Source organism: Scyliorhinus torazame, chromosome 16 (genome assembly GCF_047496885.1).
Source record: "Scyliorhinus torazame isolate Kashiwa2021f chromosome 16, sScyTor2.1, whole genome shotgun sequence".
Lineage (NCBI taxonomy): Eukaryota > Metazoa > Chordata > Chondrichthyes > Carcharhiniformes > Scyliorhinidae > Scyliorhinus > Scyliorhinus torazame.
In genome coordinates, this window is record NC_092722.1 from 197,504,564 (window position 1) to 197,531,373 (window position 26,810).

The following is a 26,810-nucleotide window of genomic DNA, read 5'->3' on the forward strand; positions in this document are numbered from 1 at the left end:
TCACCCCCACCCCCATCCCTGTCCCTGACCCTCACCCCCACATCCTGAACCTCACCCCCACCCCCGTCCCTGTCCCTGACCCTCACCCCCACACCCTGACCCTCACCCCCCCACCCTGACCCCCACCCCCCCACCCCCCGTCCCTGTCCCTGTCCCTGTCCCTGACCCTCACCCCCACACCCTGACCCTCACCCCCACACCCTGAACCTCACCCCCACCCCCGTCCCTGACACTCACCCCCACCCCCTGACTCTTACCCCCACCCCCGTCCCTGTCCCTGACCCTCACCCCCACACCCTGACCCTCACCCCCCCACCCTGACCCCCACCCCCCCACCCCCCGTCCCTGTCCCTGTCCCTGACCCTCACCCCCACACCCTGACCCTCACCCCCACACCCTGAACCTCACCCCCACCCCCGTCCCTGACACTCACCCCCACACCCTGACCCTCACCCCACAACCTGACCCTCACCCCCACCCCGTCCCTGTCCCTGACGCTCACCCCCACACCCTGACCCTCACCCCCACACCCTGACCCTCACCCCCACACCCTGAACCTCACCCCCACCCCCGTCCCTGACCCTCACCCCCACACCCTGACCCTCACCCCCACACCCTGAACCTCACCCCCACCCCCGTCCCTGACCCTCACCCCCACAACCTGACCCTCACCCCCACGCCATCCCTGTCCCTGACCCTCACCCCCACACCTTGACCCTCACCCCCACACCCTGACCCTCATCCCCACAACCTGACCCTCACCCCCACCCCGTCCCTGTCCCTGACCCTCAACCCCACACCCTGACCCTCACCCCCACACCCTGAACCTCACCCCCACCCCCGTCCCTGACACTCACCCCCACACCCTGACCCTCACCCCCACACCCTGACCCCCACACCCTGACCCTCACCCCCACACCCCCGCCCCTAACCCTCACCCCCACACACTGAACCTCACCCCCACACCCCCGCCCCTGTCCCTGACCCTCACCGCCCCACCCCCCCGTCCCTGTCCCTGACCCTCACACCCCCACCCCCCCATCCCTGTCCCTGACCCTCAGCCCCACACACTGACCCTCACCCCCACACCCCCGCCCCTGTCCCTGACCCCCACCCCCCCGTCCCTGTCCCTGACCCTCACCCCCACACCCCGCCCCTGTCCCTGACCCCCACACCCCCGCCCATGACCCCGACCCTCAACCCCCACACCCTGACCCTCACCCCCACACCCCCGCCCCTGACCCTGACCCTCACCCCCACACCCTGACCCTGACTCCTGTACCTGACCCTCACACATTTCCTCTGCCCCTGACCCCCAGCCCTGTCCCTGACCCTCACCCCATCCCTGACCCCCACCCCCTGTCCTGGACCCTCAACCCCTGTCACGGTCTCCACCCCTGCCCCTTCCCCTCACACCCTATGTCTGTCCTTAACCCTGTCTCTGTCTCTGTCTCTGTCCCTGTCCCAGGGGTGTGTGTCCCGGACTCTGTCCCTGTCCGGGGGTGTGGGTCCCGGACTCTGTCTCTGTCTCTGTCCAGGGGGCGTGGGTCCCGGACTCTGTCTCTGTCTCTGTCCCTGTCCCGGGGGTGTGGGTCCCGGACTCTGTCTCTGTCCCTGTCCCGGGGGTGTGGGTCCCGGACTCTGTCTCTGTCCCTGTCCCTGTCCCGGGGGTGTGGGTCCCGGACTCTGTCCCTGTCCCGGGGGTGTGGGTCTGGACTCTGTCCCTGTCCCGGGGGGGTGGGTCCCGGACTCTGTCCCTGTCCCGGGGGTGTGGGTCTGGACTCTGTCTCTGTCCCTGTCCCCGGGGGTGTGGGTCCCGGATTTTGTCTCTGTCCCTGTCCCGGGGGTGTGGGTCCCGGACTCTGTCCCTGTCCCGGGGGTGTGGGTCTGGACTCTGTCTCTGTCCCTGTGCCGGGGTGTGGGTCTGGACTCTGTCTCTGTCCCTGTCCCAGGGGTGTGGGTCCCGGACTATGTCTCTGTCTCTGTCCCTGTCCCGGGGGTGTGGGTCTGGACTCTGTCTCTGTCCCGGGGGTGTGGGTCCCGGACTCTGTCCCTGTCCCGGGGGTGTGGGTCTGGACTCTGTCCCTGTCCCGGGGGGGGGGGGTCCCGGACTCTGTCCCTGTCCCGGGGGTGTGGGTCTGGACTCTGTCTCTGTCCCTCTCCCAGGGGTGTGGGTCTGGACTCTGTCTCTGTCCCTGTCCTGGGGCGTGGGTCCCGGACTCTGTCTCTGTCCCTGTCCCGGTGGTGTGGTCCCAGACTCTGTCTCTGTCCCTGTCCCAGGGGTGGGGTCCCGGACTCTGTCTCTGTCTCTGTCCCAGGGGTGTGGGTCTGGACTCTGTCACTCGGTGAGGATTGTTACAGAGAGGGGTCTGTTACTTGGGGGTCAGTCACTCAAATTAGCATTGGTACTGAGGGTGAGCATTGATACTCAGGGTGAGCATTGGTACTGAGGGTGAGCATTGGTACTCAGGGTGACTTTAATCTGCATAGAGATTAGCAAATCACATTCATCACAATAGCGTCGAGGAGGAATCCTTGGGCGTGTTTACTGAATTGTCTCCTAGATCAGTTCATTGATGAAGCAACTGTCGAACAGGCCACCCCAGACTGGGTATGGTGTAATGAGAACGGAAGCATTGGCAATCTGGTTGGGGAGGAGCGGCCATAATATGATAGAATTTCTCTTTAAGATGGAGAGTGACGTGGTTGATTTTGAGATTGGGGTGCTGAATCTTAATAAAGGAAACTACGATGATATGAGGTGTGAGTCGGCGATGGTCGATTGGGAAACAGGGATGACAGTGGATAGGCTCTGGGAAACATTCAAAGAGCGTACGGAGGAACTGCAATAATTGTTTATTCCTGTCTGGCACAAGTAAAATGGGGAAGGTGGTCAATCCAGGGTTTACAAGGGAAATTAGAGATAGGATTAGATACATCTCGTTACATAGAAGATAGGAGCAGGCGGAGGCCATTCGGCCCTTCGAGCCTGCTCCACCATTCATCACCATCATGGCTGATCATCCAACTCAATAGCCCAATCCTGCTTTCTCCCCATAGCCTTTGGTCCCATTCTCCCGGACTTGGACAAGTTAAGTGAGTGGACAAATGAATGGCAGATGCAGTATAATTTGAATAAATGCGAGGTTATCCACTTTGGTAGCAACAACGAGAAGGCAGACTATTATCTGAATGGCCATAAATTAGGAGAGGGGAGTGTGCACCGAGACCTGGGTGTCCTCGTACACCAGTCACTGAAGGTCAGCATGCAGGTGCAGCAGGCGGTAAAGAAGGCAAATGGTCTGTTGGAAAATGGGATGTTGGCCTTCATTGCGAGAGGATTCGAGTACAGGAGCAGGGATGTCTCGCTGCATTTATACAGGGGCTTAGTGAGGCCACACCTGGAGTATTGTGGGCAGTTTTGGTCTCCTTAACTGAGGGAGGATGTTCTTGCTCTCGAGGGAGTGCAGTGACTGATTCCTGGGATGGCGGGACTGCCGTATGAGAGACTGACCAGGTTGGGATTGTATTCCCAACCTCCCTGAACCCAGTCTGTGTGGCCCTGTCAGAATTTTATTCGTTTCAATGAGATCCCCTCTCATTCTCTAAACTCCAGTGAATACAGGCTAATCTCCCTCAGGACAACCCCCCCGACTCAGTCTGGGGAACCTTCGCTCGCTCTCTCTGGAACAGAAATATTCTTCCTTCGATTCGGAGACTATTGCGCACAAATAGGTCCTTCACACTTTCCCTTTTTTTTAGCTTGTGCCAGTTACTGTCAGGGTTACTGCCCAATACTTTCCTCCCTGATTTCCTCAACCAATCCTCAGTCTGGCCTTCCCCAGTTTGGGAATGGGTGGGTCACAGAGTGCCGACTGATCGGAAGCTGCCGGGAATGGGACAGGAATGGATTCCCTGAGCCTGCACTCAACTCCCCAAATTGATAGGTGATGCAGTACGTAACAGATTTGTTTGTTTAGGACCAGTGTCAGCTCACCCCTGGCCACTGAGCACAGTCCCAGCACAGCCCCATCTCAGCCCCGTCTCAGCCCCAGCTCAGTCCCAGCACAGCCCCAGCTCAGCCCCAGCTCAGTCCCAGCACAGCTCCAGCTCAGCCCCAGCTCAGCCCCAGCACAGTTCCAGCACAGCCCCAGCTCCAGCTCAGTTCCAGCACAACTCCAGCTCAGTCCCAGCTCAGCCCCAGCACAGCCCAGCACAGCTCCAGCTCAGTTCCAGCACAGCCCCAGCTCAGCCCCAGTACAGCTCCAGCTCAGTCCCAGCTCAGCCCCAGCACAGTCACATCACAGACCAGTTCAGCCCCAGCTCAGTCCCAGCACAGTTCCAGCTCAGCCCCAGCACAGCTGCAGCATAGTCCCAGTTCAGTCCCAGCACAGCCCCAGAACAGTCCCAGCTCAGCCCCAGCACAGTTCCAGCTCAGCCCCAGCACAGCCCAGCACAGCCCCAGCACAGCCCCAGCACAGCTCTAGCTCAGCCCCAGCACAGACCCAGCTCAGCCCCAGCTAACCCCAGCTCAGCCCCAGCTCAGCCCCAGCACAGCCCCAGCACAGCTCTAGCTCAGCCCCAGCACAGCCCCAGCTCAGCTCCAGCTAACCCCAGCTCAGCCCCAGCTCAGTCCTAGCTCAGTCCCAGCACAGCCCCAGCTCAGACCAAGCTCAGCCCCAGCACAGTCCCAGCTCAGCCCCAGCTCAGGCCCAGCTCAGCCCAAGCTCATCCCCAGCACAGTCCCAGCTCAGTCCCAGCTCAGCCCCAGCTCAGGCCCAGCTCAGCCCAAGCTCAGCCCCAGCACAGTCCCAGCTCAGCCCCAGTTGGTTTAGATAAGGGAACAAAATTTAATATCTCCAAATTTGCAGATGGCACCAAGTTGGGTGGGAGGGTGAGCTGTGAGGAGGATGCAGAGATCCTTCAGCATGATTTGGATGAGTTGAGCGAGTGGACAAATGCATGGCAGATGTCGAATAATTTGGATAAATGTGAGGTTATCCACTTTGGTAGCAAAAACGAGAAGTCAGACTATTATCTGAATGGTTATAAATTGGGAGAGGGGAGTGTGCACCGAGACCTGGGTGTCCTTGTGCACCAGTTGCTGAAGGTCAGCATGCAGGTGCAGCAGGCGGTAAAGAAGGCTAATGGTATGTTAGTTCATAGTGAGAGGTTTCGAGTATCGAAGCGGGGATGTGTTGCTGCAATTGTACAGGGCCTTGGTGAGGCCACACCTGGAGTATTGTGGGCAGTTTTGGTCTCCTTCTCTGAGGAAGGATGTTCTTGCTCTGGAGGGAGGGCAGCAAAGGTTTACCAGACTGATTCCAGGGATGGCGGGACTGATGTATGAGGAGAGATTGAGTCGGTTTGGATTGTATTCACTGGAGTTCAGAAGAATGAGGGGGACCTTATAGAAACTTATAAAATTCACAGGACTGGACAGGGTAGATGCAGGAAGGATGTTCCTGATGGTGGGGGTGTCCAGAACCAGGGGTCACAGTCTGAGGAAATGGGGTAGACCATTTCGGACAGAGATGAGGACCCAGAGAGTGGTGGCCTTTATTGGTAGAGGGATTGAGTTCCGGAGTCGGGAGGTCATGTTGCACCTGTACAGAACTCTGGTACGGCCGCATTTGAAGTATTGCGTACAGTTCTGGTCACCGCATTATAGGAAGGACGTGGAGGCTTTGGAGCGGGTGCAGAGGAGATTTACCAGGATGTTGCCTGGTATGGAGGGAAAATCTTATGAGGAAAGGCTGATGGACTTGAGGTTGTTTTCGTTGGAGAGAAGAAGGTTAAGAGGAGACTTAATAGAGGCATACAAAATGATCAGGGGGTTGGATAGGGTGGACAGTGAGAGCCTTCTCCCGCGGATGGATATGGCTGGCACGAGGGGACATAACTTTAAACTGAGGGGTAATAGATATAGGACAGAGGTCAGAGGTAGGTTCTTTACGCAAAGAGTAGTGAGGCCGTGGAATGCCCTACCTGCCACAATAGTGAACTCGCCAACATTGAGGGCATTTAAAAGTTTATTGGATAAACATATGGATGATAATGGCATAGTGTAGGTTAGAACGATACAGCGCAGTACAGGCCCTTCGGCCCACAATGTTGCACCGAAACAAAAGCCATCTGCTCATCCACACTTTCAAGAACTTTACCATTAGCCAAATATTCCGCATTCTGTTATTCCTTCCAAAGTGAATCACCTCATACTTCTCTACATTAAACTCCATTTGCCACCTCTCAGCCCAGCTCTGCAGCTTATCTATATCCCTCTGTAACCTGCTACATCCTTCCACACTATCGACAACACCACCGACTTTAGTATCGTCTGCAAATTTACTCACCCACCCTTCTGCGCCTTCCTCTAGGTCATTGATAAAAATGACAAACAGCAACGGCCCCAGAACAGATCCTTGTGGTACTCCACTTGTGACTGTACTCCATTCTGAACATTTCCCATCAACCACCACCCTCTGTCTTCTTTCAGCTAGCCAATTTCTGATCCACATCTCTAATTCACCCTCAATCCCCAGCCTCCGTATTTTTTGCAATAGACTACCGTGGGGAACCTTATCAAACGCTTTGCTGAAATCCATATACACCACATCAACTGCTCTACCCTCGTCTACCTGTTCAGTCACCTTCTCAAAGAACTCAATAAGGTTTGTGAGGCATGACCTACCCTTCACAAAGCCATGCTGACTATCCCTGATCATATTATTCCTATCTAGATGATTATAAATCTTGTCTCTTATAATCCCCTCCAAGACTTTACCCACTACAGACGTGAGGCTCACCGGTCTATAGTTGCCGGGGTTGTCTCTGCTCCCCTTCTTGAACAAAGGGACCACATTTGCTATCCTCCAGTCCTCTGGCACTATTCCTGTAGCCAATGATGACATAAAAATCAAAGCCAAAGGTCCAGCAATCTCTTCCCTGGCCTCCCAGAGAATCCTAGGATAAATCCCATCAGGTCCCGGGGACTTATCTATTTTCAGCCTGTCCAGAATTGCCAACACCTCTTCCCTACGTACCTCAATGCCATCTATTCTATTAGCCTGGGGCTCAGCATTCTCCTCCACAACATTATCTTTTTCCTGAGTGAATACTGACGAAAAATATTCATTTAGTATTTCGCCTATCTCTTCAGACTCCACACACAATTTCCCATCCCTGTCCTTGACTGGTCCTACTCTTTCTCTAGTCATTCGCTTATTCCTGACATACCTATAGAAAGCTTTTGGGTTTTCCTTGATCCTTCCTGCCAAATACTTCTCATGTCCCCTCCTTGCTCGTCTTAGCTCTCTCTTTAGATCCTTCCTCGCTACCTTGTAACTATCCATCGCCCCAACTGAAACTTCACACTTCATCTTCACATAGGCCTCCTTCTTCCTCTTAACAAGAGATTCCACTTCCTTGGTAAACCACGGTTCCCTCGCTCGACGCCTTCCTCCCTGTCTGACCGGTACATACTTATCAAGAACACGCAGTAGCTGATCCTTGAACAAGCCCCACTTATCCAGTGTGCCCAACACTTGCAGCCTACTTCTCCACCTTATCCCTCCCAAGTCACGTCTAATGGCATCATAATTGCCCTTCCCCCAGCTATAACTCTTGCCCTGCGGTGTATACTTATCCCTTTCCATCATTAACGTAAACTTCACCGAATTGTGGTCACTGTCCCCAAAGTGCTCTCCTACCTCCAAATCCAACACCTGGCCTGGTTCATTACCCAAAACCAAATCCAACGTGGCCTCGCCTCTTGTTGGCCTGTCAACATATTGTTTCAGGAAACCCTCCTGCACACACTGTACAAAAAACGACCCATCTATTGTACTCGAACTATATCTTTTCCAGTCAATATTTGGAAAGTTAAAGTCTCCCATAATAACTACCCTGTTACTTTCGCTCATATCCAGAATCATCTTCGCCATCCTTTCCTCTACATCCCTAGAACTATTAGGAGGCCTATAAAAAACTTCCAACAGGGTGACCTCTCCTTTCCTGTTTCTAACTTCAGCCCATACTACCTCGGAAGAAGAGTCCCCATCTAGCATCCTCTCTGCCACCGTAATACTGCTCTTGACTAGCAGCGCCACACCTCCCCCTCTTTTGCCTCCTTCTCTGAGCTTACTAAAACACCTAAACTCCGGAACCTGCAACATCCATTCCTGTCCCTGCTCTATCCATGTCTCCGAAATGGCCACAACATCGAAGTCCCAGGTACCAACCCATGCTGCCAGTTCCCCTACCTTATTTCGTATACTCCTGGCATTGAAGTAGACACACTTCAAACCACCTACCTGAACACTGGCCCCCTCCTGCGACGTCAAATCTGTGCTCCTGACCTCTATACTCTCATTCTCCCGTACCCTAAAACTACAATCCAGGTTCCCATGCCCCTGCTGCATTAGTTTAAACCCCCCCAAAGAGCACTAACAAATCTCCCCCCCAGGATATTTGTGCCCCTCAGGTTCAGATGTAGACCATCCTGTCTGTAGAGGTCCCACCTTCCCCAGAAAGAGCCCCAGTTATCCAGAAATCTGAATCCCTCCCGCCTGCACCATCCCTGTAGCCACGTGTTTAAATGCTCTCTCTCCCTATTCCTCATCTCATTATCACGTGGCACGGGCAACAACCCAGAGATAACAACTCTGTTTGTTCTAGTTCTGAGCTTCCATCCTAGCTCCCTGAAAGCCTGCCTGACATCCTTGTCCCCTTTCCTACCTATGTCGTTAGTGCCAATGTGGACCACGACTTGGGGCTGCTCCCCCTCCCCCCCCCAAGGACCCGGAAAACACGATCCGAGACATCACGTACCCTTGCACCTGGGAGGCAACATACCAAACGTGAGTCTCTCACGCTCCCACAAAATCTCCTGTCTGTGCCCCTGACTATAGAGTCCCCAATTACTAATGCTCTGCTCTTCTCCCCCTTCCCTTCTGAGCAACAGGGACAGACTCCGTGCCAGAGGCCCGTACCCCATGGCTTACCCCTGGTAAGTCCCCCCCCCCACAAGTATCCAAAGCGGTATACTTGTTTCTCAGGGGAACGACCGCAGGGGATCCCTGCACTGACTGCTTTTTCCCAGTCCCTCTTACAGTTACCCATCTATCTCCAATCTTTGGTGTAACTAATTCCCTGAAGCTGCTATCTATGACCCCCTCTGCCTCCCGAATGATCCGAAGTTCTTCCAACTCCAGCTCCAGTTCCCTAACTCGGTCTTGGAGGAGCTGGAGATGGCAGCACTTCCTGCAGGTAAAATCAGCAGGGACACTAACTGCATCCCTCACCTCAAACATCCTGCAGAAGGAACATTGCACTCCCTTCCCTGCCATTCCTCTAACTTTCTACCAAGATCTGGCTGACAACTAAATTAAATTTTTTATAAAAAATAATAATAATATAATAAAATATGGTACTTACCTCAGACCAATGGGTTTTATTATTAGGTTAGAGGAGGAGGAGGGCGGGTGGGAGACTATTGTACATAATGAAATAATTTCAGTTTGAAGAAACTCGTTTGTGGACTCCAAACCCCTCCCTCTTTCTCTCCAGTTCTCTCCCTCTTCACCTCTCCCTTTCTCTCTCACGCTCTCCCTCCATCTTGCCCTCTCTCCACCTCCTATCTCTCTCGACCTCTCCCCCTGCCTTTCTCCCTCTCTTTCTGTCTCTTCTCCCTCTCGCCATCTCTCCCCCTCTCTCTCTCCGCCTCTCCCCCTCCGCCTCCCCCTCTCGCCCTCTCCTTCCCTTGCTCCCCTACAGTCTCTCTCTTCCTCTCCCTCTTTTTTTCTTTCTCTCGTTTCACTCTCTCCACATCTCTCACTCCCTCCCTCCATCTATTTCAAGATACTCATTAAAACCCAGTTGTTTGAGCGCAGTTTTCTCGACCTCGCTGTGATGAAGTTTGTGTCAGTGTGGAATAATAAATGGGAATTTGTAACGTGGCGAAAGGTCAGATTGAGTGTGAGCTGGGGCCCATGCTCTGGATTTGGGGAGAGGGGTTGGACATGTTGTGTGACCCACACAGGGAATGGGGTGACGGTGAATCTAACCCCACCCCTGCCAGGGGAGAGTGAGCAGCTTTATCTGCAGTGAAGACCCCAGCCTTGTCACAAAACTCTGCCCTCAGCCAGAGCCATGAGCGGCTCTGCGAGGAACCGCTATCACACACTGCAGGCATCTCGCAGAGAATTGTAGAAACTTCCAAAAACACTCTTCATACAAACCGAGATTAGAACAAAACCACTTGACAAAGATTGAAAAAAATTCCATCTTATTATCAGTAACAGCGAATAATAAAACACTCGGCTGGAACAGAGATCGAACTCTACACCTAACTGAGGGAGTGCCGCACTGTCAGAGGGTCAGTACTGAGGGAGTGCTGCACTGTCAGAGGGTCAGTACTGAGGGAGTGCCGCACTGTCAGAGGGTCAGTACTGAGGGAGTGCTGCACTGTCAGAGGGTCAGTACTGAGGGAGTGCTGCACTGTCAGAGGGTCAGTACTGAGGGAGCGCCGCACTGTCAGAGGGTCAGTACTGAGGGAGTGCCACACTGTCAGAGGGTCAGTACTGAGGGAGTGTTGCACTGTCAGAGGGTCAGTACTGAGGGAGTGCCGCACTGTCAGAGGGTCAGTACTGAGGGAGTGCTGCACTGTCAGAGGGTCAGTACTGAGGGAGTGCCGCACTGTCAGAGGGTCAGTACTGAGGGAGTGCCGCACTGTCAGAGGGTCAGTACTGAGGGAGTGCTGCACTGTCAGAGGGTCAGTACTGAGGGAGTGCCGCACTGTCAGAGGGTCAGTACTGAGGGAGTGCCGCACTGTCAGAGGGTCAGTACTGAAGGAGCACCGCACTATCAGAGGGTCAATACTGAGGGAGTGCCGCACTGTCAGAGATTCCGTACTGAGGGAGTGCTGCACTGTCAGAGGCTCAGTACTGAGGGAGCGCTGCACTGTCAGAGGGTCAGTACTGAGGGAGTGCCGCACCGTCAGAGGGTCAGTACTGAGGGAGTGCCGCACTGTCAGAGGGTCAGTACTGAGGGAGTGCTGCACAGTCAGAGGGTCAGTACTGAGGGAGTGCCGCACTGTCAGAGGGTCAGTACTGAGGGAGTGCTGCACTGTCAAAGGGTCAGTACTGAGGGAGTGCTGCACTGTCAGAGGGTCAGTACTGAGGGAGTGCCGCACTGTCAGAGGGTCAGTACTGAGGGAGTGCTGCACTGTCAGAGGGTCAGTACTAAGGGAGTGCTGCACTGTCAGAGGGTCAGTACTGAGGGAGTGCCGCACTGTCAGAGGGTCAGTACTGAGGGAGTGCCGCACTGTCAGAGGGTCAATACTGAGGGAGTGCTGCACTGTCAGAGGGTCAGTACTGAGGGAGTGCCGCACTGTCAGAGGGTCAATACTGAGGGAGTGCCGCACTGTCAGAGGGTCAGTACTGAGGGAGTGCTGCACTGTCAGAGGGTCAGTACTGAGGGAGTGCTGTACTGTCAGAGGGTCAGTACTGAGGAAGGGCTTTTCTGTGGTTAAAGAGGTTATACCTCTTTAGATCAAAGGTTAAATCAAGGCTTTGTGTCTCAGTTGGATGAAAAAAATTCCCAGGTGAGTATTTGGGAAAAATCAGGGCTTTTCCCCCCGTGTCCTGGACAATATTCACCCAAAACCAGTCAAACAAATGAACTCGCCATTATTGCTTTACTATTGGTTTGATCTTGCTGTGCCCAAATTGGCTGCAGTATTTCCTGCATTACAACAGATGCCACATTTAAATAAAACCTTTGTGACAACTGGAGGTTGTGAAAGGTAATTTTTTAATACCTGTCACATAAAATCTTAGTAATATTCCACTCAGCACATGTAGGAGGTGAGCCAGGTAGACATGGGGCTTTGTTTGTTGCACCGTTCCTGTTTGTATCCAGACCGTTTACCTGTGGAATTGTTTGTGAGGGGACTGATTGTGGAACCAGTGTTGTCTTTAATCCTCTGACAGTCTTCAGATACCTGCGAAATAGAAATAATGGATATATTGGGGGAATGTGACAGTGCGCCAAGTTGGAGCACTCAGGGCCGGGAGCATGTGAATATTCTCATTGGAAACACTTCTCTTGATGTGGACAACCAATTTCCATCAGTTCCTCGATCATAGGATATCAGAACAACCTCTCCCACATCCACAGTCTCATTCCACAATCTCCTGGCTCTCCCTTTCTCACTCTCTCTAACTTCCCTCCTCTCTCACTCTCTCTCCTACTCCCTCTCTCTTTTGCGCTCTCTTCTTTCCCCCTCTCTCTCTCTCTTTTGCACTCTCTTCTTTCCCTCTCTCTCTCTCTTTTGCACTCTCTTCTTTCCCTCTTTTCCTCTGTTGCTCGCTCTCTCTCCCCCCTCAATCTCTCGCTTTCCCCCTGGGCTACTCTCACTGCTGATCTAAAGTTTCCTCTCTCAGGAGAGTAATTATAATGGAGGCTTCAATTATCCAAATACAGACTGGGATAGGAGTAGAGCAAAGAGACCAGAGGGGAGAGAGTGCCTGGAGAGTTTGCAAGATAGTTTTCTGTAGCAGGATGTTTCCGGCCCAACGAGAGGGCAGGCACTGTTGGACCTGGTTCTGGGCAATGATTTGGCCCAAAATGGATACTAATAATAATCTTTTATTAGTGTCATAAGTAGGCTTACACTAACACTGCAATGAAGTTATCAGTTATCAAAAATGGACAGTGACCATTGTATCATAAGGTTCAGGTTGACCATGGAAAAGGATATGGAGCAATCCAGAGCAGGGATAATTAATTGTGGGAAAGCCAACTTTGATGGGATGAGAATGTATCTGAGTCGAGTGAGTTGGAATCAAATGTTGGTGGAAAAGACGGCAGCTTAACCATGAGCCAGCTTCAAAGAGAGAATGTTGCAGGAAACGTCCAGGTGTATTCCCGTGAAGGGGAAAGGTAGGATAATGTTATGGAAGAGGTGTTTTCAGAACCCCAAAATGTATCATGGAGTTCAACCAACCTCCCCCTTTAATGAATTGCTGCTTTTGAAGCACACGGTTTGTTCCCCAGGTGTGGGATTACAATTATGGACACGTGGGTTTTAAATAAAACAATGTTTATTCCATGAACTCAAAATAACCTTTTAAATAAACATTGGATTTCTTAACACTGCTTACTTCAAAGATAACCCTGAAAATAATACAACACTACCCAATCCTGCAAACTGTTCCTTTAAACACCCAAAAGACTTAACAAACCTTCAAAAACAATCATGAGGTTACATTCAATATATTTCTTGGGCGGAATTCTCCCATCGGGGGACTAAGTCCCGACGCCGGAGTGAAAACCGGAGTGTTTCACTCCGGCGTCGGAGGCCGCTCCCAGCCCCATATTCTCCTGCCCCCGAGGGGCTAGGAGCGGCGCCGCGTCATTTACGTGCGACAGGCCTTGGCACCGCGTAAATGCGGCGCCGCATAAATTACACGACCGTCGCTGCGTAAATGACGTCACCCGCGCATGCGCTGTTGCCGTCCTCCCCACAGCCGCCCTGCAAGAAGATGGTGGATGGATCTTGCGAGGCAGCGGAGGAAAGGAGGTCCTCCTTCAGAGAGGCCGGCCCGCCGATCGGTGAGCACCGATCGCGGCCAGACCCCTTTTGAGCCCCCCCCCCGGTGCAGGAACCCCCCTCGCCTCCCCCACAGACCGCCACTCCCCCCAGCGTTCCCATGCCGTTCCCGCCAGCAGCGACCAGGTGTGGATGGCGCCAGCAGGAACCTGTCATGTTGGGCAGGCCGCTCGGCCCATTCGGGCCGGAGAATCGCCGCTCGCCCGTTACCAACGGCAAGCGGCGATTCTCCCAGCGGCCAGCCGTGATTCTCGCCGCGCCGGTTTGGGGGGCTGGGAGTATCGCGTCGGCGTGGCGGGATTCGCGCGGCGCCCGGGCGATTCTCCCACCTGCCGTGGGGGGGGGAGAGAATTCCTCCCATAGTCTTTGGATTTGCAGACATCAACAGACCAGCTCTTTTCCTTCCTGCAGCTCTCAGCAAAACACCCAAGCTGTCTTCAAACTGAAACTAAAACTCCCAAAAAGCAGAAGTGAGCTCAGCTCCCCCCCGTGACATCACTTCAGTAATATGATCAGCTTCATTTCTTAAAGGTACATTTCTTAAATATCCAGTTCTTAAAGGTACTCTCACATAACATCCGCCCAAGAAAAAAAAATAAACCATCAACTTCAAGATGGTTTCATTTTTCACTTTTGCACCATCCACTAAGAAACGCACACAGTAAATATACCTTTTCGTTTAAAAAAAACAACACATGCAGACAGGTATAATAATAAAGTCCATTTTTCCCGTTCTTCTTCCTCCAACCGAAATCCTTCTCGATTGACAGTCTCTATGAACAAAGTCTCTGCACGATCCATCCATTCCTCTACTCCTCGGCATTTCTCTTTATAATCAGATACTTTAGTTCAATCTGACCACAGAGTCCCTTGCAATTCTCCAATACAGGAGCATTGGTTATCGCAGCTTTCAGGCAGTCAAATGCCTGTTGAAAATCCGCTGTCCCTTGACATTTGTTACGTTTCTTCAGCAATTCCATCAGTGGAGCAACCACGCTACAAATCCTTTGCACAAAGGTTCGATTAAATTCATTCATGCTAAGAGATCGCATTATTTCCCTTCGTCTTCAGAGTATCGGAAACTCCTCAAGAAAGTGATTCGGGCTTCTCCAAATTCACTTTCGGCTAGGTTCATCACCAAACCCACCACCTGTAGTCGATCGAAGAACTCCATACGATGTTTTAAATGTTCTTTCCATGTCTGGAAGTTGGAAATAAAAGCGGATGTCCCACTTTCTCAATGCAATCCTTCAAACATGGGGTAGGATAAGAGTCCGTTCTTGTAACTGGATTCACCTTTCGATAGTCCACACACAACCATTGGGTACTGTCTGGTTTAGGTACCATCACTATGGGTGAGCTCCATTGGCTGCAACCCACTTCAATTATGCCATTTTTAAGTATACTCTCAAACTCTCTGTTAACCTGTGCCAATTTTAAAGGGTTGTCTATATGGATCTTGTTTGATAGGAACAGCATTTCCCACATCTACATCATGTACAGCCATTTTAGTACTTCCCAATTTATCTCTATAAACTTGCCCATGTGATATCAATAACTCTTTCAGGTCAGTTCATTTTTCCTCTGGAAGGTAACTTAACAATTCATCCCAATTTTTAAGAACATCCTCCTTTTCCAATTTAATTTGAGGTATGTCAAATTCACAGTCACCTGGATTTGGTTCGTCACTTTGAGTTAGAATCAATAAAACCTCCTTTTTCTCTCCTTCCCTTTCAAAGTACCTTTTAAGCATATTCACATGACACACTCAGTGAGTCTTCCTTCTATCTGGTGTTTTTACCACATAATTCACCTCACTGAATTTCCTTTCAATCTGATACGGTCCACAAAACCCAGCTTTTAAAGGTTCACCTACCACTGGTGACAACACTAAAACTTTATCTCTGCTGGCAAAACTACGAACTTTGGATTTCTTGTCCGCTACCCGTTTCATCACATTTTGTGCAACTTTAAAATGTTGTCTAGCCAATTCACCTGCTCTATTTAATCGTTCCCTAAAATTTGACACATAATCCAATAATGTAATTTCCGATTTCTCACCCACCAATTTTTTGTTAATCAATTTAAGTGGTCCTCTTACCTCATGACCAAAAATTAGTTCAAAAGGACTAAATTTGGTAGACTCATTAGGTGTATCCCTAATTGCAAACAGTACGAATGGAATTCATTTATCCCAATCCTCTGGATAATCTTGACAATACGCCCTCACCATTGTCTATAATGTCTGATGCCACCTTTCTAACGCTCCCTGCGATTCTGGATGGTACGCAGTTGATCTAAATTGTTCTATTCCTAAGCTATCCATAACTTCTTTGAATAACTTTGAAGTAAAATTCGATCCTTGATCCGATTGTATTTCTGTGGGTAGTCCATATCTAGTAAATAATTTAAGTAACTCCTCCACAATCCTTTTAGCTATAATATTACGTACTGGAATGGCCTCTGAAAACCTAGTAGACACATCCATTATAGTCAAAAGATATTGATTCCCACTTTTTGTTTTAGGAAGCGGTCCTACACAATCAATTAGGACCCTTGTAAAAGGTTCCTCAAATGCTGGAATGGGTATTAAGGGCGCTGGTTTTATCACTGCTTGAGCTTTCCCTATCACTTGACATGTGTGACATGATTGACAAAATTTAACTACATCTTTATGTAGTCCAGGCCAATAAAAAAAATTCTGGATTTTAGCTAGAGTTTTCCTTATTCCCAAATGACCTCCCGCTGGTACCTCATGTGCCACTCGCAACACCTCCTTTCTATGCCCTACCGGCAATACTACTTGATGAACTTCTGCCCACTTTTCATCCGCCTGCATATGTACAGGTCTCCATTTTCTCATCAAGACATCACTTTTACGGTAATAACACTCTTGTATACACTCAGATTCCTCTTCCGTATATGCTTTCTGATACATCCGTTTCATTTCTACATCTTTCTGTTGTAACTCCGCCAATTTTCCTGAACTAAAAATATCCGCCTCATCCTCCACCTGTTCTTGTTCTTTTTTAACCATCTGATCAAAAATCGTTTCTGATAATTGCATTTCAACTTCATCTTCACTCTTTGATTTCTCCTTTTGTCTTAACCTGTGACTTTGCAACCTTGTTACTACACAATCCGGAAAAATCCCAGGAGATTCGTCCTTCAACCCTTCAGTTGTCTGATTTTCCACTGGCTTATCAACCACAGTAGGCATCACTCCCACGTGCGATCCAGCTATATCATTACCCAAGATAAACTGTATTCCTGGCCAAGATAGTTTATCTATTACTCCTACTACCACTTCACCACTCTTCACTGGACTTTCCAACCTTACCTTATGTAATGGAACGCTACTCCTCTCACCCTGAATTCCACATTTCACCATCTTTTCAGGCAACATTCTTCCCAAACTACATAATTCCTCATCTTTTACCATTAAAGATTGACTAGCCCCTGTATCCCTTAAAATTGTGACTTCTTTACCTGCTCCTCCTGATACACATGAGTAAACTTTACCCACACAAGTAAATTCTTTAACTACATCTGGCACCTTCTTAACAATTACTTCTTGAACAGGCTGTACAATCGTTTGCACCTCCTTCGCTTCCCTTGGGCTTTCCTTTACCACTCTAACAAATCCCACTGTCTTATCCTGTTTTACCACATCAGCCTTTCCAGTGCTTTTCTTCAACCACCAACACTGTGACTTTACATGGCCTAGTTTATTACAGTGAAAACATTTGAAACTTTTCATTTCTTTTCCATCCTCCTGGATTTCTTTTTTAATCTGAGGTACACTCTCGTTATTGTCTCCCATCAGATCACCTTTACCTTTACCACGTGAGTATTTCTCATGTCCCCAGCTTCTATCCCTCACCGGCTGAAACTGATGTCGGAAATCAATCTTTGATTTATGAACAAATTCATAATCATCTGCCATTTCTGCTGCTAACCTCGCAGTTTTAACCCTCTGTTCTTCCACATGAGTTCTCACTACATCAGGAATTGAATTTTTAAACTCCTCCAAAAGTATAATTTCTCTGAGAGCTATGTTTGGTCTATTTTCAAAGCCCTTATCCATCTATCAAAATTATTCTGTTTGAGCCTTTCAAACTCCATGTATGTTTGACCAAATTCTTTCCTTCAATTTCTAAACCTTTGTCTGTAAGCTTCAGGTACTAGCTCATATGCACTTAAGATGGATTTCTTCACCTCCTCATGCGTTCCAGATACCTCCTCCGGTAGTGATGCAGACACTTCACTAGCCCTGCCTACCAGCTTTGTTTGAATCAGTAATACCCACATGTCCTGTGGCCATTGCATTTGTTTAGCTACCTTTTCAAATGAAATGAAAAAGGCTTCTACCTCCTTCTCGTCAAATCTTGGCAATGCTTGGACATATTTAAATAGATCCCCACCACGTCTTCGACTATGATGCTCTGTCTCATTATCCTCATCCATCTCCTCCAACTTTGCGTCTGCCAATTTTAACTGATTTTCATGTTTCAGAGCCATTTTCCGAAGTTCAAACTCTCTCTTTTTCCCTTTCCTCTCTATCTCTTTCTTTGTTTCTTTCTTCTCTCTCCTTTTCTTTTTATTCTCTATCTCTATCTCTTTCTTTTTCTCTCATTGCATATTCAAGCCGCTTTAATTCATTTTCATGTTCAAGTTGCTTAACCTGCAACTGGATCTTTGCCATATCCAATGAGTCAGAATGTATCACAGGCAAACGTAAATGTGCAGATACCGCGTTAAGTACCTCATCTTTTCGTATTTTGCTAGGCAGTGTTACCTGCAATGCTTTTGCCAAACCTGATAGTCTGTTTTTAGTCTCTGTCAGTAAGGTATCACGTGTTACCGTGTCTACCCCCAAAAACTTCTGAGCCTCCGAAAGAGCCATTGTTCACAACACTCTCCCCACTTAAACTAAAATACCGCACCGGAAAAGGAACACACCTTCACTATCTTCAAGTTCACAAAAGCCAATCCAATAGATAGACTTTTATCCCCCTGGAGCCCCCAATTGTTATGGGAGAGGTGTTTACAGAACCCCAAAATGTATCATGGAGTTTAACCAAACCCCCACCTTTAATGGATTGTTGCTTTTGAAGCACACGGCTTGTTCCCCAGGTGTAGTATTACAATTGTGGACACGTGGTTTTTAAAAAACAAAACAATGTTTATTCCATCAACTCAAAATAACCTTTTAAATAAACATTGGATCTCTTAACACCCCTTACTTCAAAGATAACCCTGAAAATAATACAACACTACCCAATCCTGCAAACTGTTCCTTTAAACATCCAAAAGACTTAACAAACCTTCAAAAACAATCATGAGGTTACATTCAATATATTTATAGTCTTTGGATTTGCAGACATCAACAGACCAGCTCTTTTCCTTCCTGCAGCTCTCAGCAAAACACCCAAGCTGTTTTCAAACTGAAACTAAAACTCCCAAAAAGGTGGGGCTGGTTTAGCACACTGGGCTAAATCGCTGGCTTTGAAAGCAGAACAAGGCAGGCCAGCAGCACGGTTCAATTCCCGTACCAGCCTCCCCGAACAGGCGCCGGTATGTGGCGACTAGGGGCTTTTCACAATAACTTCATTTGAAGCCTACTTGTGACAATAAGCGATTTTCAAGTGAAGCTCAGCTCACCCCCTGTGACATGACTTCAGTAATATGGTCAGCTTCATTTCTTAAAGGTACATTTCTTAAACATCCAATTCTTAAAGGCACTCTCACATGGCAATAAATAAATCTAGAACACCTGAGATAACAGGAGAGGTAGAGGTGACGATTAAAAGGAAGAAGTGAGGGTGACAGTAGAAAGTACATTGGGGAATCAGCTTGAGTATAGACCAGCCGGGGGAAGTGAAAAAATTGAATCAGAAAAGCAAGAAGGAAACATAAAAAGAGGCAAACAGACATAGACAATAGGACACAGCGCAGTACAGGCCCTTCGGCCCTCGATGTTGAGCCGACCTGTGAAACCACTCTAAAGCCCATCTACACTATTCCCTTATCATCCAGATGTCTATCCAATGACCATTTGAATGCCCTTAATGTTGGCGAGTCCACTACTGTTGCAGGCAGGGCATTCCACGCCCTTACTACTCTCTGAGTAAAGAACCTACCTCTGACATTTGTCCTATATCTATCTCCCCTCAATTTAAAGCTATGTCCCCTCATGCTAGACATCACCATCCGAGGAAAAAGGCTCTCACTGTCCACCCTATCCAATCCTCTGATCATCTTGTATGCCTCAATTAAGTCACCTCTTAACCTTCTTATGGAACATAGACCAGGTAACATAAAAGGCAATCCTAAGGTCCTCCATCCGCATGTAACTAAAAGGGTGGGAAAGGAAAGAGTAGGGATGATTAGGGATAAAAAAGAGGCTTGCATGTGGAGGCAGGAGAAGTAGCAGAGGTATTAACGAGTACTTTGCATCTGTCTTTACAAAGGAAAGGGATGCTATGCAGGTCGAAGTGAGAGAGGAGTTACCTGGTATACTCGTGGAATTTACAATTGAGATGGAGGAGGTGTTAGAAAGGCTGCCTTTACTTACAATCAATAAGGCACCAAGACCAGATGAGATACACCCAAGGATACTGAGGGAGTTGAGTGTGGAACTTTCAGAGGCATCGTGGTAATATTCCAGTTTTCCTTAGACACAGGGGTGGAGCTGGCGGACTGGGGAATTACGAATGTTACACGCGGGTTCAAAAAGGAGTACAAGGACAATGCTGACAATTACAGAGCAATCAGTTTGACCTCAGTGGTAGGGAAACTTCTGGAAACTATAGTTTGGGACAAAATTAAGAGTCAGTTACACAGGTGCAGGATAATTAAGGAATGCCAACATGGATTCATTGAGGGAAAATCATGTTTAACTGAGTTGCTGAAGATTGTTTAAAGTGATAACAGGGGGAAGGTTGATGAGGGCAATGTTGTTGAAGTGGTATATAAGGATTTTCAAAATCGATTTGTTACAGTGCCACACACAACAGACTTGTGAGCAAAATTCTAGTTCATGGAATAAAAAAGAAAGTAGGCACCTGGAAAAGAGATTGGCTGAGTGACAGGAAACAGAGTAGTGATAAATAGTTGTTTTTCAGATTGGTGAAGGGTTTGTGATGGAGTTCCACATGCGTCAGTGTTGGGACCACTTCCTGATTTATATTTATGACCTAGAGTGTAGTGTACGGGGCAGGATTTCAAAAATTTACAGTTGGATATGAAGATTGTCAACTGTGATGAGGATAGTCTTGAACTTGAAAAGGACATCGACGTATCTGTCCATCCAATCGCCCTCCTCCCTCATTCTGTCCATCCACTCACTCTCCCTCCCTCACTCTGTCCATCCACTCGCTCTCCCTCCCTCACTCTGTCCATCCAATCGCTCTCCTCCCTCACTCTGTCCATCCACTCACTCTCCCTCCCTCACTCTGTCCATCCACTCCCCCTTCTCCCTCACTCTGTCCATCCACTCCCCCTTCTCCCTCACTCTGTCCATCCACTCCCCCTTCTCCCTCACTCTGTCCATCCACTCCCCCTTCTCCCTCACTCTGTCTGCCCACTCGCTCTCCTCCCTCACTCTGTCCATCCACTCGCTCTCCCTCCTCCCCTCACTCTCTCCATCCACTCACCCTCACCCTCCTTCCCTCACTGTCCATCCACTCACCCTCCTCCCTCACTCTATCCATCCACTCGCTCTCCCTCCCTCACTCTGTCCATCCACTCCCCCTTCTCCCTCACTCTGTCCGTCCACTTGCTCTCCTCCCTCACTCTCCATCCACTCGCTCTCCCTCCTCCCCTCACTATCTCCATCCACTCACACTCGCCCTCCTCCCCTCACTCTCTCCATCCACTCACACTCGCCCTCCTCTCGTACCTTCACTCTGGTGAGAGCCAGGGTTGTCACATTGTCTCCCACTTTAACTCATTCAAATTCCAGCCTCTGTGGAATTGGGACATATTTGTTGTGAAAGTATTTCGTGCTGCGGGTTAAGGGCAGGGAGTGGGACTAAGTAGATTGCTCTTTTCAAAATATAGCACATACGTGAGGGGCTGAATAGCCTCCTGGGCTATATCATTCTCTGCTTTGTTAATGCAGAAGAATCAGGGCAGTAAACATATAGCTTTCTGCTCCTGTGTCTGAACCTGTAACTGACCCTGCGTTTTGTTTCTGTGTTTGACCCAGTGTTCGAATCTGCATTTACCTGTGGCTTGCCTTTTGCGCTGTCCTGTGTTTGGCCCTGTGTTTGACCCTGTGTTTGGTCCCATGTTTTGCCCTGTTCTTGTGCCCTGTGTTTGGTCCTATGTTTGGTCCCGTGTTTTGCCCTGTGCCTTGCCATGTGGTTTACCATGTGTTTTGTCCTGTGTTGTGTCCTGTGTTTTGCCCTACATTTCCCTCTGTGTTTAGAATGTTATTCTTCCCCATGGATTTTCTATCCATGGGGTTTGCATTTTCCAAGTCCTCAGTCACAGATGTTTTTTCTTGTCCTCTATGCAGATTGAAGTAACCATGCCAGTTGGGATCATAGCCATGTGCCTGTTAATGGCTGCCACAGTGATCGATCGTCCATTCACCTTCGAGCAGGCAAATGGGAGTTTAGAACAGGAGCGTTTGGAGGAGAGTTTGAGCAGGATGAAGGATCGAGAGGAACAGCTGGGAGCTGAGATGCAGAGGCTGCAGAAGGAATTTGCAGAGTCAGTTCCTGGAGAATCGGGATCAGGGTCCGGCGGGGAGCTTGGGAGGGAGGAACAGCACATCTGGAACCTGTGGAGCGCTCTGTCTGTCATCGCCTTTGTGTTGCTTGAGATCTGGAGACGGGACACTGACCCCCTGCAGGAGCTGAGCGTGCAGGATGAAGACTCTGATGTCATTGGAGACTTGTCCCAGTCTGCAGAGCTCCCAGACCACCGGACACTGCTCCACTTTTATGACAAGTGTGTCCGAGTGTCGGGTAACGAGCTGTCCAGGACCAAGGAGCTGGTGGAGGGCTGTGCGGATGATTTACTGGAGGCCTTGAGGAGTGTGTGTAACCGGGATCTGGACATGGAGGTGGAGGAATGCATTGGAATTGGGAGTGTGTATGAGAACTGGAGACTGAAGAAGCCCTTGGTGTGTGATCTGATAGTACCCTTCACTCCCCCCGAACCGTACTCTTTCCAAGCTGATGTGCTGTGTTCAGGGGGAGGGGTCCCTGGTGAGCTCAGCTTTGGGAGAATCCGTGTTATCCATCCAGGTGAGGATCCATCGACTTGTCTTTGTGGCCGGACGCAGCTGGGGGAGGACATGTTGTGCCTGGTGCACGGCGAGCAGATTGTGGGGAGCAAACTGGACAGGCCCGAGCAGAAAGACCAGTTGCTCTGGTCCACAACCGCTCCCTATCTGAGCAAAGCTTCGGTCATCCGCTGGTTCCAGGGAGCTCTGACCAGAGCCTGGGCCAAGATCTCCCACAAGTACGATTTTGACCTCTCCTTTCGGGATCTGGAGAGACCTGGTGCTCTGAGAATTAGATTTCGCTCTGGGAAAAGCGTCCATTTCAACATCTCCCCGGTGGTGGAGTTTGAAAACTCTGATGTTTACTTTGTACCCGTCCTTGCCACTGGCCAAGCAAACACCTCCTGGCCCTTTACATTCGCTGTCTATGAGAAGCGCTTTCTAAAGCTGATGGCCAAGAAGCTTCCGGAAACTTCCTGCCACCTGATGTGTCTCCAAGCGGTGTCCTTTCTCCACGAGAAGCAGTGCAAGCTGACGGGGGCCAGTGGGCTCCGCCACTATCACATGAAGACGGCTCTGTTGCACCTCCTCTGCAGACAGCCCCTGCCAGACTGGCGCTCTTCCTGCCTGCAGCTCCGCCTCAGGGATTTGCTCGGGTTTCTGGAGAAGGCCTTGCTGGAGAAACGGCTCAACCACTTCATTATTGGCAACGCCGCCGCCCTCCCCGACTTCGACATTCCGGACATCTTCCGCTCAGCCCAGCCTCTCAACCTGCTGCGGGTGTTAGTCTCACACGGCGCCTGGTACCGGAGAGCGCGGAGCACCTTGGCCGAGATGATGAGGAATGCAGCCGTCCTGATCCGGGAATACAGTCCGGAAAATGCCAGGGACAATGGAGCAGCCACCGAGCCCAGCTAGCCTCCCCAAGCACGGTGCAGATCCGCATCACAATATAAGCAGCAGCTTCAGGACGGGCTGAACGACTGTGGGGACCACACTGCGAACCCAGACTGAGAGCCCCGCACACATTGCTCACCCCTCACGTCAGTGAGGATGGGGTTGGAGTGCGGGCTGCTCCTGAGAGAGAGGCCGAGACAGAGACATCCCCACTCTGGGGCAAGCACCCAAACGGAGCTCCAGGGGCCAGATTCCTGCACTGGCGATAGGTCAGCGGAATTTGCCAACCTCACTCCCAGTGCTGGCAATAAAATTCATACTGACAGCCAGAGGTGTCTCTGTGGCAAGTGTTGGACTGGTTTGAAGAGAAACTATTTTGTATTAAATATAAATTTACTACCAAACAAGAATAAACCTCACTGCTGAGCAGCTCCAATTTATAAAACCCAGTGCAGGGAGTGGAGAGATGGGGTTCGCTAAGTGTGGGGGTTCGCTAAGTGTGAGGGTTCTGGGGTGAGTGGGGGTTCGGGTGAGTGTGGGGGGTTCGGATGAGTGTGGGGTTTCGGTTAGTGTGGGCGTTCTCGTGAGTGTGGGGAGTTCGGGAGTGAGTGAGGGGGGTTCGGTGAGTGGGGGGGTTCGGTGAGGGGGGGTTTGGTGAGTGGGGGGTTCGTTGAGGGGGGGTTCGGTGAGGGGGGTTCGGTGAGTGGGGGGTTCGGTGAAGTGGGGGGGTTGGGTGAGTGTGGGGTACGGTGAGTGGGGGGGTTCGGTGAGTGGGGGGTTCAGTGAGTGGGGGGTTCGGTGAGTGGGGGGTTCAGTGAGTGTGGGGGTTCGGTGAATGGGGGGGGTTCGGGTGAGGGGGGGTTCGGGTGAGGGGGGGTTCGGTGAGTGGGGGGTTCGGTGAGTGGGGGGTTCAGTGAGTGTGGGGGTTCGGTGAGTGGGGGGGGTTCGGGTGAGGGGGGGGTTCGGTGAGTGGGGGGTTCGTTGAGTGGGGGGTTCAGTGAGTGTGGGGGTTCGGTGAGTGGGGGGGGTTCAGTGAGTGGGGGGTTCGGTGAGTGGGGGGTTCAGTGAGTGTGGGGGTTCGGTGAGTGGGGGGGGTTTGAGTGAGTGGGGGCGGTTCGGGTGAGGGGGGGGTTCGGTGAGTGGGGGGTTCGGTGAGTGGGGGGTTCAGTGAGTGGGGGGTTCGGTGAATGGGGGGTTCAGTGAGTGTGGGGGTTCGGTGAGTGGGGGGGGTTTGGGTGAGTGGTGGGGGTTCGGGTGAGGGGGGGGTTCGGTGAGTGGGGGGTTCGGTGAGTGGGGGGTTCAGTGAGTGTGGGGGTTCGGTGAGTGGGGGGGGTTTGGGTGAGTGGGGGGGGTTCGGTGAGTGGAGTGGTTTGGTGAGTGGGGGGTTCGGTGAGTGGGGGGGTTTCGGTGAGTGGGGGGGTTCGGTGAGTGGGTGGGTTCTGTGAGTGGGGGGGGTTCGGTGAAGTGGGGGGTTTCGGTGAGTGGGGGAGTTCGGTGAGGGGGGGGGTGCGTTGAGTGGGGGGGTTCGGTGAGTGGGGGGGGGTTCGGTGAGTGGGAGGGTTCGGTGAGTGGGGGGTTTCGGTGAGTGGGGGGGGTTCGGTGAGTGGGGGGGGTTCGGTGAGTTGGGGGGGGTTCGGTGAGTGGGGGGTTTCGGTGAGTGGGGGGGTTCGGTGAGGGGGGGTTCGGTGAGTGGGGGGGGTTTGGTGAGTGGGGGGTTCGGTGAAGTGGGGGAGTTCGGTGAGTGGGGGGGTTCGGTGAGTGGGGGGGTTTCGGTGAGGGGGGGGTTCGGTGAGTGCGGGGGTTCGGTGAGTGTGGGGGTTCGGTGAGTGGGGGGTGCGGTGAGTGGGGGGTTCGGTGAGTGGGAGGGTTCGGTGAGTGGGGGGGTTCGGTGAGGGGGGTTCGGTGAGTGGGGGGGTTCAGTGAGGGGGGGTTTGGTGAGTGGGGGGGTTCGTTGAGGGGGGGTTCGGTGAGGGTTTCGGTGAGTGGGGGGGTTCGGTGTGTGGGGGGGTTCGGTGAGTGGGGGGGGTTCGGTGAGGGGGGGTTCGGTGAGTGGGGGGGTTCGGTGAGGGGGGGTTTGGTGAGTGGGGGGTTTCGGTGAGTGGGGGGGTTCGGTGAGGGGGGGTTTGGTGAGTGGGGGGTTTCGGTGAGTGGGGGGGTTCGGTGAGGGGGGGTTTGGTGAGTGGGGGGTTTCGGTGTGTGGGGGGGTTCGGTGAGTGGGGGGGTTCGGTGAGTGGGGGGGTTCGGTGAGGGGGGGTTTGGTGAGTGGGGGTTCGGTGAGTGGGGGGGGTTCGGTGAGGGGGGGTTCGGTGAGTGGGGGGGTTCGGTGAGGGGGGGTTCGGTGAGTGGGGGGTTTCGGTGAGTGGGGGGGTTCGGTGAGGGGGGGTTTGGTGAGTGGGGGGTTTCGGTGTGTGGGGGGGTTCGGTGAGTGGGGGGGTTCGGTGAGTGGGGGGGTTCGGTGAGGGGGGGTTTGGTGAGTGGGGGTTTGGTGAGTGAGGGGGGTTCGGTGAGGGGGGGTTCGGTGAGTGGGGGGGTTCGGTGAGGGGGGGTTTGGTGAGTGGGGGGTTCGGTGAGTGGGGGGGTTCGGTGAGTGGGGGGGTTCGTTGAGGGGGGTTCGGTGAGGGGGTTTTGGTGAGTGGGAGGGTTCGGTGAGGGGGGGTTTGGTGAGTGGGGGGGTTCGGTGAGGGGGGGTTTGGTGAGTGGGGGGTTTCGGTGAGTGTGAACTTTCACCAAACCGAAGGGGCAGTTTCTGACCAAGATCCAAAATGATTATTAAGGGATTGACTGGAAGCACGAGCGACAAGTCAACAACCAGAGACTAAGAGAAAGAGGCTAAAGTTATAGTCTCTTTAAGATTAAGTAATTGGCAAAGTTAGTGGGTAGGACACAGGAAGCCCAGGTTTAAGTCATGGCAGGTGAGATCTGCCGTGTTGAATGTATGACCTGTCATATGTGGGAACTCATGGATCCTACCGGCACCCGAGATGGCCACATAGGCAGGAAGTGCTCCCGATGCAGAAACATGAGTTCTGGATTTTGGAGCTAGAGGGGCACGTGGATACACTT

General features: G+C 51.4%; 1 protein-coding gene across 1 annotated transcript in view; it reads left to right on the top strand.

Annotated features, from left to right (window-relative positions):
- The window catches only part of LOC140393371 (inositol 1,4,5-trisphosphate receptor-interacting protein), a 24,688-nt gene extending 496 nt beyond the window's left edge, over positions 1-24,192 (top strand). The window contains exon 2 of the mRNA XM_072479755.1: positions 22,137-24,192. Coding sequence (XP_072335856.1) covers positions 22,149-23,768 — 1,620 coding nt within the window. The 5' untranslated portion in view covers positions 22,137-22,148 and the 3' untranslated portion in view covers positions 23,769-24,192. The remainder of the gene's footprint in view (positions 1-22,136) is intronic.
- Positions 24,193-26,810: the final 2,618 nt, after the last annotated feature.